The sequence below is a fragment of the Pecten maximus genome, chromosome 3, assembly GCF_902652985.1.
Source record: "Pecten maximus chromosome 3, xPecMax1.1, whole genome shotgun sequence".
Classification (NCBI taxonomy): Eukaryota; Metazoa; Mollusca; class Bivalvia; order Pectinida; family Pectinidae; genus Pecten; species Pecten maximus.
This window is the reverse complement of record NC_047017.1, coordinates 34,279,167-34,295,247: the sequence shown is the minus strand read 5'-3', so window position 1 is coordinate 34,295,247 and position 16,081 is coordinate 34,279,167. Positions and strand designations below refer to the sequence as shown.

Sequence of the window (16,081 nt, the reverse complement as noted above, 5' to 3'; positions counted from 1 at the left end):
GTAAACAACGGCCATGTGTGTAGTTTATGTGTAGTGTAGTATAGTATACGTTTTTGTAGTTTGGTTGTTTCCGGCTTCGTGAAAAATCTCCCGATAAGAATATGTGCGACGAGTGATTTTTATACACTGATGTCTCAAGGATTCCCCCGGTCAAGCGTCGAGGACAGCGGTCATTTTAATGTAAGGAGAGGCTGAATGAGCACCTTGGATTGCCATGAACACATGTGTTCCTCTTCCTTAAAGGATGCTTGTGACCTAATTGGGTCAACACCCGCTCACGTAATCTTTCAAATGAATTGATTTACAAAGAAAGTGAACGAGACAATAAGTACAACTACTGTACGCCCCACCCAATGGTAAGGTGTGACAATCTTTTGTTAACTGATACATTAGAAACTTCTACTTTCACTTAACAATAATTAATTCCGGCTTGTGGAAGTCATTTCGACTCATTACATGTCAAATCAAAATTCCTGACATGATACAACAGATAAAACCATGATACTAACTCTGTGATAGACTTTTTTACTGTAACGTTATGTTGAATTCAGTAACCGAAGTAATACAGATATAAGTAGACTTTATGACTACTGATTATTAAAAAAACATTTCTATGTTTTTCTACGTATATATGTGAAAGTGCACAAGAAAACAATGTCGGTTGCACAAAGTTTTAGCGATAAAATGAAGCCTACGATGACAATCACATGCTTTCTGGGGATGTATGTTTTAAAGACCCAACACTTTTTTTAAAGAAACATTAATAATGGCATTTTGTAACTCGCAACTCGTATTTTGCAACTCGCAACTCGCATTTTGCAACTCGCAACTCGCATTTTGTAACTCGCAACTCGCATTTTCCAACTCGCAACTCGCAACTCGAAGAAAAGAAACCCTCGATTCATCTTATCTTTACCGAAAGTGGTATACAGAGAAAGAAAATATTTATTCAACAATTGCCTTCGGAGGTGTTATATACGGTAATAATAAAAACTATATAAAAATATCAGCGTTCTTCCTTTGGATTTCCTAAAATATACAGTAATTAGCATCTTTAAGAGTTGCTTTCCTCCGTTTCACTCCGAAAGTGCCAGTCTTCTTTACACCTGTCCAGTCACCCATTGTTAATTACATGAACACCTGTGCTTACTGTTTTCTTTGAGATTATCATTTTAAACAGTGAAGTGTATCCCCTAACCGAACTTCCCACTGTGCGACTTCTTCAGGAAGACCGGTCATATACACATGTACACATTACCTGTATGTTACCAGAAACATGGACGCAAACACACATCAGTGACGACTGACCGAGTTTGGCTGGGTGGACCCGGTCAGACGCTGGAGCTGTCACCTGTACACGTGTACCGTTACCTGTATGTTACACCAGTAAACACACTTACCTTTGCAGAATATCACGCCTATATGTCTGTATAAGCATAGCTAAGGCCATGATAAAACATTTATGTTATAAGCAATTACACTGTCGTTATACTTATCAAAAATTATGTCAATTACTTTTATCAGAGACTTGTATAGGTATATGCAAAGCCAATAAAATGAAAATAAAATAAGAACTATATGAGAATTCTGCTGATAAAAGCGGGTCCTCTATATACTTCCTACACGTATATATACATATATATATATATATATATCAAAAATCAACACATATGCTCGACCGCTAGTACGGACGGAGACGGCGTTTATTCAAAAATCGTAAGTAAAGTACATTAGACACGTCTCAATGTTTCTCCTTCTCATTCCCTCTCACAGGTTGTCGCATTAAAATCCTAAAAAACCAAGCGCGCCACCCAAACTGAAACCTATTTATAGGAGAATAGGAGGTGTACCAGCCCGACAATGCTTAAGTTTTTTTTGTTGTTTTTTTGTTTTTTTTTTAGCTGGGATTTCTAACCATTTAGCGACACCCAAACATGCCTCTATAAATGCAATATATCTACTGTATGCAAAATTTCCATTTTGCCGTACTACATGTGCGACGTTCTGAGCTAGAATGACTACCCAACCTATACCCGATCTACACCTAACCCATGGCCCCATCTGATTGGCTATTGCCAATGCACGAGGCAGACAACCTGTCAACATATACTTCGTGTATTCTCCGAAACCGGGAAAAAGATATACTCTTAGCAGACTCTTAGCAGCAAATAAATGCAATGTATCATTGGTTACTAGAACGTGAAGTAAATTATCTTATGTCCTTATATGGAAATCAGTTCAACCTGAAAAATAGGGAGTCGACATGTGACAAAAACTCTATGCACAATCCTGAACACAATTTACTATTAATCGAGGATATGCAGGATATACAACTCGGATTCGGATATTTTGCAATTTTAAGTAATAACTGCGGCCTTCGTTATTTATTTAAATGCAAAATATCCTCGTCCTCGTTGTATATCTTACAACAATACGCGAATCATCGTTAATCGTTTCTGAATTATTAGATACAACTCATAGCGTCAATAGCTTTTAATTATTGAACATAAAGACATAAAATGATTCATCCTCAAGATAATTTCATTCGTATCAAGAACAGAGACAGTGTAAACATCGGTTCTGTACAGCCGAACAATAGGTGAAACACTATAGGTAGAATTTATCTTAATCTGAAAAATATCCTCTAGATTTTCACATCCGCATGTTGTATTCTCGGAAAACTTTTGTCTTTTGCTCTTAATTTGAAAATTCATATTTTCATTTTGTTAATATGGAGAAAGAGCAATCGTTAGCGGCACGGTAACAAACACAATACATACAAAGTACATTTTGTATATAAAATCCAGCAGAAGATTTAGGCAGTAAAATGGTATATACCGTCCATATTTTTAAACTATCACGCAAATCCTGGCTATACATTTTGATAAAATAGAATGAATTATTGATGCAACAAGAGTTCAATTCATTGTAATTGATGTATTTTCTGAAACGTTATTGTTTCTCAGTAAAGGTACAGTCCATATCCTGTTCAGTCCTGAAGCGATATTTGTTGTATTTTGTCTGTATGAAACAATAAAAGTTAACACTAAATAAAAGGTGGAAAATGCATGAAAAAAAAAGTACACTTCTGGCACGGTGCTAGTAAATGTACATGTATGTTTCATAGAAAATGACTAGCGACGACGACTGCCATTTCCTAGTTACAAATAGTAGTTTACTAACTACGATGTACGGTAAACCTCCGATTAGTTCGAACAAAATTGAATAGATATTGACGAACCTGTTCGAATTATTCGAAATTATGCTTCAGAAAATAAGCGTGAGTTCGAAATATTCGAGTCAATATCGGCTAAAATCTCGGCAGAGTGAAATCATTAGACACAAACACATCCATCGTAAATGTGATACGTAACAACGGCGGCCTGAACAATGACACCTTTATAAGTAAGTAAAATAATAGAATTTTATTTAATTCAATGTTAATTGATCGTTAAACGTTCTTCATTTCGCGATAATTATGATGGTTATTGCACGAAGCCGCTCGGTTAATGCGTAGCTTCAGTAGGCCCCAAAACAGTACAGTACACGTTGCATTTGTGACACAAAAGTTAAACATTTGTACAGTATAATCTTTGCATGGTTATATTTTTTATCTGAATCAGAAACTATCGCTATATTATTGTAATAAATGGTCTCTTCAATATATCAATATATACGATGACAATCACATGCTTTCTTGGGATGTATGTTTTAAAGACCAACACTTTTTTTTAAAGAAACATAAATAATGGCATTTTGTAACTCGCAACTCGCATTTTGCAACTCGCAACTCGCATTTTGTAACTCGCAACTCGCATTTTGCAACTCGCAACTCGCATTTTGTAACTCGCAACTCGCATTTTGTAACTCGCAATTCGCATTTTGCAACTCGCAACTCGCATTTTGTAACTCGCAACTCGCATTTTCCAACTCGCAACTCGCATTTTCCAACTCGCAACTCGCATTTTGTAACTCGCAACTCGCATTTTCCAACTCGCAACTCGCATTTTGTAACTCGCAACTCGCATTTTCCAACTCGCAACTCGCAACTGACAAAAAGTGAACCTCCTTTCCGACTACCTCCATCACAGAGAGATCCTTCAGGATATCCTTCTTCCTGAGGACCACCCAGGACTATAACAGGATTCCGTCAACCACAGCATCCGCCGGAAGCCAAGAACAGTTCCGCGTAGAGCTGATTAGGCTGACGTCTCTCCGGCTTTAAAGTGTATGATCAATTTTTACTGTGTATCTACCACGTGACCGGCATCGTGCGAAAGTAAAACACTCTTTGAAGAGTCTGCTCTTATAAGGAAGAGAATATTCCGGTACAATCAAAAATAAATTAAAACAAAATCTTAACAAAGTTTGATAACCATGACGACTGGTACAGTAAGGTTATTATGTACACTAATGAAGCCTACTTTTATAATTACTATTTATCATTTATAACACTCATACAGGAATCCAAAGCTTTTTGTTGTCGTTATCTGTAATTTCAAATTTTCAGTATTTGTTCCTTTTAACCTTGGATAGCATGACTATTCGGAATAACGATTACATGTCTAACCTTACTTTGCTGACATTTAGATGGTTCGCCAAATTAATATTATAAATGTTTTCCTCCATATCCATGAGTACACGTGTGTATGTATATACAGATATCGATATTGCAGTATTTAGTCGAACGGCCTTGACCAAGCTCGTGTACAGACGACTCTTTTGAACTTGAATGGCGACATTCCCTGCAAGTAACACCGGGGGACAAATCGGTATATAAATTGTTTATAATATCAGACAAGGTTTTGGTTTCATACTTCACATCAAGAGTACAAGAGTTTATATTTACATCTCTTGTTTTACATATATCCCTTCTTCAGCTTAGTAAACTGTGACTGCGAATAAATTAGCGTATACGCAGTGAAAAAAAGGATTAGCGGATTAATAAGCGCGAGAATCGGTAACATAATTATGACGTCGTCTAGTTGTTTCTGGAACGTCAACTTGATTGATTTGTCTTAACTAACAATATAGATTCAATTTGTGTAAAAAAAAAAAAAAAAAAAAAAAACTTGATTGTGACGTTTCTGGAACGTCAACTTGACGGCGCCATTTCGAAAGGACTGATCAATGCAATTTTAAGCGTTTTCTCCTGTTACCCGATGATCTCTGCACAAAAAGCTAACGTCAAGTGAGTATTTTGTCAAAAACTAAACTGAATATTGTGGAAATGGGTACATATTTTACTTCTCCAAGAGGTAAGCTAACGACAAATGGCTGAAGCGTTCAGTTCCTAGAGAGCACTTGACCACGTCACTACTAAATCTGTGTCAATACACGCTGTGCTTGACAACCATAGTTATTCTAAGACGGAAATTGTGTGGGTTTTTTTTTTATTTTGTTACGATTCTTGTGTCTTCACGTAGAATCACTGGAACTGTATTATCTTAGTAACCACGGCTGCCATAGTTACGACCGTCGCAACACATCATGAATTTTATTTTCTTGTACGGTATTTAAGCGATTTATGTAATGTAAATATAAGGATTGAACCTCATTTTGACTGCGTATACGGTAGTATGCCCGCTGTTGGCAACGAACATATCCTATGGAGCGCTAACTATAGGAAATGTTCGTTGCCAACTGCGGGCATACTACCGTATACGCAGTCAAAATGAGGTACAATCCTTAAATATACCGCCACCTGAATATTTCCGTTTACGAAGGACGAGACACTTTGTCATACAACCGTTTTATTTAGGGTCATTAAATATAAAACAACACCATCAATTCATTAACAATAACAGTTTATTTGCCAACTTGGTAACCAATTTGGAGTATCATTAATATTATGGTATATGAGACATTCGTGTTGCATATGATATATAACTCTCACACCAGTGTGACCTGTGTCCATGTTGGTGTGCATATAGAAACTTGTATAAATTCTACACGTCTGAACGTCCGTAGATAATACCAATATCATATATCTTAATGCTTATAGATTACATTGTATCACCTGTCTTAACTACCGTAAATAATACCGATATCACCTCTGTCCTGTCTGAACGTCGGTCACATTAATATCGTCTGTCTCAAAGTCCGCATTTCACACCAATATCATCAGTCGGAACATCCGTAGATCACATCAGTATCACCGGTCTGAACGTCCGTAGATCACATGAATGTCACCGGTCTGAACGTCCGTAGATCAAACAAATAAATATCTCTGGTCTGAACGTCCGAAGATCAAACAAATATCACATGTCTTCATCTGCGTAAAACACAAAGATCACCGGTCTAACTTCTACCAATAGCATATGACTGACAGATGTTATAGGATTATGATTCTCACATAATAAATACCAAGGAGTTTCAATCGCGATAATATACTACACATTCCTAGATCTTGAAATGGATAAGATATTTGGATGTTTGATCAGAAATAAAATTCAAATATCCTTAACAAAATTAAACATGAATATCATATCGCTACTAAGAGCTAGAATGTACACACCAACTATCGTATCTTCTCTAGAATAAACTTGTAAGCTCTCCAAACATTTTATATAAACGTATAGAAATTATTTACAACATAATTACAATTAAGGCAGTGGTTTATAAGTAACTTTAAAGACAATACGTGTTAATGAAGACCGCCAACGAGGTGGGCGGGGCCACATCAAGGAGGAAATGTACAACAGGCGTGGCATGTAAATACCAACGTCGAAAATGAGCGATAACAATGATTGAGTGGAAACAAACAGAAGTCAGTGTAATAATATATGATACCATTATAACGATTGCAATCCGGGAGAAAGTTCATGTCCCTTCTCAGGTAACACCCCTCCTCAGTTCCACTTCCTAGGATACGCCCCCAGGTAACGCCCCTTCCCAGGTAACGCCCCTTCCCAGGTAACGCCCCTTCCCGGGTCGCGCCCTACTTTCAGATGTGTTATCATTTGTAATTCTCAAATTTTCCGATGAGCGAACTATCTTTCCTAATTCTCAAACTCAATTGTCAATATGATCCCATTTCTCTCTGATTTGCGCGTGATATCACGTGTACCTATGACGACTCCGGGACCGGTACTTTGTAGCCTGGTGGGTAGCCTCCCCTCCGCCTCCGTCCACAGCACCGCTGTATCACCTCCAAAGTCATATTTATTGTCTTGGCGACGTCATTTTCGTCACCCAACATCGGGTTGACCTCTGCAATATCGACCACAGACATCCGCCCTGTAAACAGACAAGGAAACAATGTTCAAGTTTTATCCTTCAGACAGACAACACAACAATAATTCGATTTAAGAATATAACAGCGAAAGTAATGTCAGGTTATTGACACCGTAAAATGTTGGGAGTACCGGAAGTAAGTACAGTTTGTGTGTTTAACATACCTGTGGCTGCCATCTCCTCCGCAATATATAGTCCCTCCCTCAGAGACAGTCCGCCGTGTACGGGGGTCCCCGTACTGGGCATCAGCGTGGGGTCCAGTGCATCCACGTCAAAACTCAAATGAATCGGCTTGTCACCTCTGAAAATAAGACAGACTTTAAGAAAGAGACACACGGCGATTATTACCGAGACATGACGACTCTGATCACATTGTCAATAGAATCAGGTCTCTGACCATCAGCAATATATGATTCTTGACTCTCTAGTGGAAAATCTATATATATTTAGATAAAGGATAAATAAACTTACATAGGGTCTACAGCTTTCAATGCCATCTCCACGACTTCCTTAATACCGAATTTGTCAACTTCCTGCATTGAGAATGCTGGGATACCAAGCATTTCAATAATTTTCCTGCAAAATAACAAAATAATGCTGAATATCATGTTTGATAAGCGTGCTGTTTGGCAGATGCCTTGTTATTGCAGGGTGAAGACGAGTTTAATATTTACAACTGGCTAGCTACTTACCTCTCGCCAGGGTCCACATCCCGTAAACCGATGTAGGCAAGGTTCTTTGCTGGGATGCTGCAGATAGAAATAGACACAACGGATGAAAGTATATTTCATGTATTGTAACGTTCTCATTATTTCTTCACAAATTAAGATTTGTCATTCAATATTTCAAATAGTTCCAGATTGGGGTATATTTTAGAGCAGATGATTTAGTGATGGACATTTGAGACCGACCGCCATGGGAACTAGAGTACAGTGATGAGGGAACTCGTCAGTAAATCGAGTTGTTTTACTTACCAAGGTTTAACGTACTCCAAGCCCGGGAGTTCCGGTACATACTGGTCGAGTTCTTTAATGAGAAACGACAGCGGCATCCCGTGCATATTACCACTTCCGGATGTCAGCGGTGTATTTATGTCTGCATGTGCATCGATCCAGATGATGACAACATCTGGTTGAGCCTTCCAGTGTCCGTATATGGAGCCTATGGCCATACTATGGTCCCCTCCCAGAGCTAGGACTGTCTTGTTTTCCTTCAGAATGTTTTCAACCGATTTGGCAATCTACATGAAGAAAGAAAAAATTATTGTCATTTTGTTTTTCATTAATTGCTCCGTTCTTCTACACTTGGTATTTATGTTGTCTGTCCTTCTACTTGGTATTTATGTTGTCTGTCCTTCTACACTTGGTATTTATGTTGTCTGTCCTTCTACACGAAGTATTTATGTTGTCTGTCCTATCTAATCCGACATCCGGTCTAATCACCATTAATACTGAGCATTAATATTTACCATTTCCGATGCGGCTCCTACGGTTTTTGGATTCTTGGTGTTTCCGATCTGGAGGTCATTTGGATGTGTTTCCAATGGGAGATCTCCATAGTCGGTTACATTGATGCCCTGCTCTTCTAATTTCGTTATCAGCCCGGCGTCTCTGAGCTTCTGGGGCGCCATGTCTGTCCCATGACGTGACTGCGGGTAGATAAATTATAAGGTATTATTGTAGGCGGACTTGAAGTTACTAAACCCCACTATACTAATTGGCCACCCGAGGTCGTTAACCTGGATACATGTACATTTTCATATTTCTGCTGAGGTGGTCACGCTCAGATGATCTGCCCTGCAGGTCAGCGACTGGCCTACTGAACCAGAGAGATCGCGCACTTATTGCCACCCAACACCAAGACGTGGAGCTGTCCATTATCGGTAGTTATTGGCCTACGACGGTCATTACACCCAATATGTCTGCTATAACTGGGTTGGCTTTTACATGTTTTAAATGGCCAAAACACCAAATAAATCGTAAAACGTCATCCTTACAACGAGGGCAATGACCTGTCCATCGAGATGCGAGTGAGCACCATACATATGAAGTGACTGTGGTCAGTGTAGGAGATAAGAGTCCGGACGTTTTACTTTGATGTAGTCAAAAAAGTTTAAAATGTAGATCAGAGAGGCCTATTTCTGATACATGTCCCAGTCGATCACATTTGCAGCATTTGGCGCAGTGGTAACGCCTCCGCTTTCATCAAGACGACCGGAAGTGAAAATATCTGGGTCATACGCCTAACCGCTTGGGTTTTCTCTCGACCAAGAGAAATCTTAAGTCTAGATAACGATTATAGTTTTTATTGAGAGTAAGGAAATTAATTCGAGGGTAAAAGAAAAATAAATGACGGCATACTACAATTCTGCATTGACGCATTCACCCGGAAACAGTGGTGCGTATGACGAGGTCTCCAGAGATACCAATCTCTGATTTTATAGATCACTGGGTTAGATAATGCGTAGTTCCTGTTAAGTAACAAATAGAATGAATGAACATACCATTCATTACAAAATCTGCATTACCGTGTAGGAAAAATGTTTTGTGTACACTTAAAGTCTAGTAATAGAGGATCACGTTTACGAGAAGTAAATATGACCGAATTATATACATGTACATTGTTGTAATTGTGACGTCTGCCCAGCTCACATGACATGCACCGAGGCATGAACTACTGGGCCAAAATGACTCGGAGTTGACAGTTCGACCTTCGGTGGTTGTGAATGGAGAGAATGTTTACCTCGCGGTGCGTTACTAATCACGTGTCTTACTATCAAGTTTCATGTCAACTTAAGACATGTCATCCCGTCGTAAATCCCAAAGTCTGAAAATCGTTTGTTTTTCGTCACCGCATCGTCACATCACACCTCATCGAGTCTCACTGACTTGTGCAACTTACCTCTATAATTACGACTTTCATAAGAAATGTCTAGAAGCTTTTTCAACCCGAGAACAGTTATCAAATAAAGGAGAAACCTCAAAATAATTATTACCAATTAAAAGACAGCCAAAATATGTTTTAGTCTCATAATTAACAATTTCCGATGATTATTTTGCTGATAAATGTATCCATGTTCGTTATAGACGGATTTGTTATAAGCAATTATTGTTTTTAGTTTTTAGTTTAAACTTATTTTATTGTCATTTGAACAAAAGGATAGGACACAAGTTTTTACAACTTATAAAAACCCTCTCCCAATATACATGTACAATTAAACAATACAACATTCAATGGCCTAGACAATATTAATAAATGTACATAACACATTTTATATATATTTATAAATATATATTGTTTTCACTATTTGTGTTCTGGTGGGAACGAAATAGTATCCTGTTTATTGCATTTTATTTATTTATTCATTTATTTATTTTATCTATTTATTGATTGATTTATATATTTATTTATTTTTGCATTTTCATTAATTGTAACTCAGGTTGATTTTATATAAATATCCCATTAATGACACCATTACACAGTAGTCTTGCCTCGAAGACTCGATACATCTAATCTGTTCATTATATCATTGTAGGTAATTGAGCTCTACCCAGCTAACACTCGCTTTGATGGACATGATTGTTCTCGGTCACCACTAAGTTATTGTTACCCGGTCTATTTATATAAGGATCAACACGTGTCTGTTATAAGTACTGGTATAATGTCAGTCTACACTCTATTATTGTTATTGGCGTTAGTGCCTATTTTTGATCATGAGTGTACACCAAGAACCTACTTCTGACATCACAATAGGTGCTGTCCTTATATTAGGTCTGTATTATCATCATCACACGTGATATCGCTATTGTATATTTATACTGGTTTGCCAGACGGCCAAATGCCAAAAAGTTCCTATCAAGCTATTAAACTCATACTCACAAAACCACAACAAATTGGCAAACAACACTTCCAACAAAGTCAATTAACAATTGGGGGTGTGCTCATCTCAGCCAATCAGAAGGTGTCGCAGACACACAATGCCGTCAGCGTAATGCTGTTTGTGTAGAATTTATGTAAACAAAAATCTAACAACATTTTTAATGAATGTATGTTGTAACGTATTAAGTAAAGGATAGGGTGTTTGTTTAGAACTTTTGGTATAGCGGGTCGAATAGCCCCCTACGACTGACATCAAAATATGTTAAAACTTTGTCTTCTAATTCCCGCTAAGTCTAAAAAATAAGATTAATTCTTAACCACAAGACCACATATTGTCGATTATTTCTGAAGTTTTCGGTGTATCTAGTTCTGTGGTTATTTTGAAAACCTGAACTTAGAAAGAAAGTGTTATCACCTCCCATGATAACCAATATACATTTCTCATACGTGATCTACCAGCAAAAGAAAACGATTTAAAACTTGGCATTCACTTTAATATTTTTTCGATTTGTTTTATAATGGTGGATATTATAAACATGTTTAAATAAAGTAATAAAAACAAAAAAAACATCAGTCTTACCTGCCCTTTACTGAATGGGATCCCTATTACTCCGATCTCCTGGGACGCAGGCATTCTGATTTCTGGCATTTTCTTTCTCTACAGTGTATACTTTTAAACGTTGATCACTCGTTGCTATAAGTCAAATTCGCGCACTTTGTGTCTTTTATATCCTCCCTTGTTTTTTCTATACAGACGAAATGTATGCGAGGTGTGTCTACGTTGACCAATGAGATTGTGCCATTTTCGTGACGTCACATTTCTGCTGAAAATGAGGCCTACTGAAGGAGTTTTCAAATGCACATTTATTTGACTTGCAACAAATGTTGATTCCAGTTTTCTGAAGAAACCAGCATAAGATATATAAACATTAGTAGGTTATATGTTACTATTAACATGTGTAAAATTTATTAGATTAGGAATAGTGTCTATAGACCGGCTACGTCAGACTGTCATATTCAGGTCGTGTTTAGCGGCGCGTGAAATTATACCAGTTATATGGCGCGATAAAAATATGTCCTAAATGTACCAAATATAGCGAAGGGACGTCATATGTTAATTAGTAAACGGGGTAGGTAAACGATTGGTCGAGCGCGGCAAACGTGCTTAGAGTACGAAATATCTGCGGTAGACAGTAGGGGACGAAGCTAATCACCTGGCTTCAGATTACTCTAAATTCTATAGCATAGCGAGATGTAATAGTGTGGTGTGTTGTTGTGTGTATGTGCATGAAGGTGTAAAACACATTTAGAATATGTAGGAAAATTTCACATTTAAAAAAAATCTCCCCTTAGTACAACTTAATCGCCTCTATCTCTTTATATTCCCCTTCGTTACCGCGATGTTTATAAATATTTTGGTAGATTTTTATAATGTTTAATGCTACTTGTGCTCTACTCTTCTGCATACAATGTCAATAAAATATGATTAGAGATCAAGAACTGGAAAACCAGCTATGAAAAGTTTAAGGTGTTGTCTAACGAGTTACTAGTTTCCATATTACCTGGACACGAGCGTAAAAGTATATCAGAAAACTCCTTAATAAATATCATTAATATGAAATAGTGTTTTCCCTTACGAGTATGATATGACGTAACAATAGTATTGTTACAATTTCACGACAGGACAGGTGCGTGATGTTCACTAAGCAAACTATTTAGTGACATCATTATGTCAGATCCTAAACATATTGGAAGGTTTATTCAAAGGAAACAAAACCAACGACATCTTCCTGACAACAGTCTTCAGACTTTATCTCGGATGACACACACACATGTGGATTATGTACACTTGACACACACACATGTGGATTATGTACACATGGCGATCTTGGGAAATAGATCCCTAGGATTGTCAAAGCGAGCCCATACTTTGTGACATACATATATTGCAGCTTCAGAAACTAGACATACTCTCTTCTGTTCAGTATGCTTCTATGGAAACTCGAAAATGTATTGACCGGTGGCCGAGTGGTTAAGGTGTACCGACACTTTAACACTAGCCCTCCACCACTGGGTTGCGAGTTCGAAACCCACGTAGGGCAGTTGCCGTAGGCCGGTGGTTTTTCTCCGGGTACTCCGGCTTTCCTCCACCTCCAAAACCTGGCACGTCCTTAAATGACCCTAGCTGTTAATAGGACGTTAAACAAAAACAAACAAACAAACAATTAGGTCGATGGGACTCTCCAGATACTTTCCTCCATAGATACACCAAAGGGATTAGGTGGACAGATAACTACCTTATAAAGGGATTAGGTGGACAGATAACTACGTTATAAAGGGTTAGGTGGACAGATAACTACGTTATAAAGGGATTAGGTGGACAGATAACTACCTTATAAAGGGACTAGGTGGACAGATAACTACCTTATAAAGGGATTAGGTGGACAGATAACTACCTTATAAAGGGATTAGGTGGACAGATAACTACCTTATAAAGGGATTAGGTGGACAGATAACTACGTTATAATGGGATTAGGTGGACAGATAACTACCTTATAAAGGGATTAGGTGGACATATAACTACGTTATAAAGGGATTAGGTGGACAGATAACTACCTTATAAAGGGTTAGGTGGACAGATAACTACCTTATAAAGGGATTAGGTGGACAGATAACTACCTTATAAAGGGATTAGGTGGACAGATAACTACCTTATAAAGGGATTAGGTGGACAGATAACTACCTTATAAAGTGATTAGGTGGATAGATAACTACCTTATAAAGGGATTAGGTGGACAGATAACTACCTTATAAAGGGATTAGGTGGACAGATAACTACCTTATAAAGGGATTAGGTGGACAGATAACTACCTTATAAAGTGATTAGGTGGACAGATAACTACCTTATAAAGGGATTAGGTGGACAGATAACTACCTTATAAAGGGTTAGGTGGACAGATAACTACCTTATAAAGGGATTAGGTGGACAGATAACTACGTTATAAAGGGATTAGGTGGACAGATAACTACGTTATAAAGGGATTAGGTGGACAGATAACTACCTTATAAAGGGTTAGGTGGACAGATAACTACCTTATAAAGGGATTAGGTGGACAGATAACTACCTTATAAAGGGATTAGGTGGACAGATAACTACCTTATAAAAGGATTAGGTGGACAGATAACTACGTTATAAAGGGATTAGGTGGACAGATAACTACCTTATAAAGGGATTAGGTGGACAGATAACTACCTTATAAAGGGATTAGGTGGACAGATAACTACGTTATAAAGGGATTAGGTGGACAGATAACTACCTTATAAAGGGTTAGGTGGACAGATAACTACCTTATAAAGGGTTAGGTGGACAGATAACTACCTTATAAAGGGATTAGGTGGACAGATAACTACGTTATAAAGGGATTAGGTGGACAGATAACTACCTTATAAAGGGATTAGGTGGACAGATAACTACCTTATAAAGGGATTAGGTGGACAGATAACTACCTTATAAAGGGATTAGGTGGACAGATAACTACCTTATAAAGGATTAGGTGGACAGATAACTACCTTATAAAGGGATTAGGTGGACAGATAACTACGTTATAAAGGGATTAGGTGGACAGATAACTACCTTATAAAGGGATTAGGTGGACAGATAACTACGTTATAAAGGGATTAGGTGGACAGATAACTACCTTATAAAGGGTTAGGTGGACAGATAACTACCTTATAAAGGGATTAGGTGGACAGATAACTACGTTATAAAGGGATTAGGTGGACAGATAACTACCTTATAAAGGGATTAGGTGGACAGATAACTACCTTATAAAGGGTTAGGTGGACAGATAACTACCTTATAAAGGGATTAGGTGGACAGATAACTACCTTATAAAGGGATTAGGTGGACAGATAACTACCTTATAAAGGGATTAGGTGGACAGATAACTACGTTAGAAAGGGATTAGGTGGACAGATAACTACCTTATAAAGGGATTAGGTGGACAGATAACTACCTTATAAAGGGATTAGGTGGACAGATAACTACCTTATAAAGGGATTAGGTGGACAGATAACTACGTTATAAAGGGTTAGGTGGATAGATAACTACCTTATAAAGGGATTAGGTGGACAGATAACTACCTTATAATGGGATTAGGTGGACAGATAACTACGTTATAAAGGGATTAGGTGGACAGATAACTACCTTATAAAGGGATTAGGTGGACAGATAACTACCTTATAAAGGGATTAGGTGGACAGATAACTACCTTATAAAGGGATTAGGTGGACAGATAACTACCTTATAAAGGGATTAGGTGGACAGATAACTACCTTATAAAGGGATTAGGTGGACAGATAACTACCTTATAAAGGGAATAGGTGGACAGATAACTACCTTATAAAGGGATTAGGTGGACAGATAACTACCTTATAAAGGGATTAGGTGGACAGATAACTACATTATAAAGGGATTAGGTGGACAGATAACTACCTTATAAAGGGATTAGGTGGACAGATAACTACCTTATAAAGGGATTAGGTGGACAGATAACTACCTTATAAAGGGATTAGGTGGACAGATAACTACGTTATAAAGGGATTAGGTGGACAGATAACTACCTTATAAAGGGTTAGGTGGACAGATAACTACCTTATAAAGGGACTAGGTGGACAGATAACTACCTTATAAAGGGATTAGGTGGACAGATAACTACCTTATAAAGGGATTAGGTGGACAGATAACTACGTTATAAAGGGTTTAGGTGGACAGATAACTACCTTATAAAGGGATTAGGTGGACAGATAACTACCTTATAAAGGGATTAGGTGGACAGATAACTACGTTATAAAGGGATTAGGTGGACATATAACTACATTATAAAGGGATTAGGTGGATAGATAACTACCTTATAAAGGGATTAGGTGGACAGATAACTACCTTATAAAGGGTTAGGTGGACAGA

The 16,081-nt window shown here is 37.8% G+C and overlaps 1 protein-coding gene across 1 annotated transcript; it reads right to left on the bottom strand.

The window, feature by feature from the left end:
- Positions 1-5,790: 5,790 nt before the first annotated feature.
- LOC117323977 (arginase-1-like) lies at positions 5,791-11,850 on the bottom strand. The gene is made up of 7 exons (XM_033879550.1): positions 11,696-11,850; positions 8,705-8,884; positions 8,211-8,476; positions 7,929-7,985; positions 7,708-7,812; positions 7,401-7,537; positions 5,791-7,239 (listed from the first exon to the last, which is right to left on the bottom strand). The coding sequence occupies exons 1-7, from the start codon at positions 11,762-11,764 to the stop codon at positions 7,070-7,072; spliced, it is 984 nt and encodes a 327-aa protein (XP_033735441.1). The 5' UTR covers positions 11,765-11,850; the 3' UTR covers positions 5,791-7,069.
- Between the last annotated feature and the right edge of the window lie 4,231 nt (positions 11,851-16,081).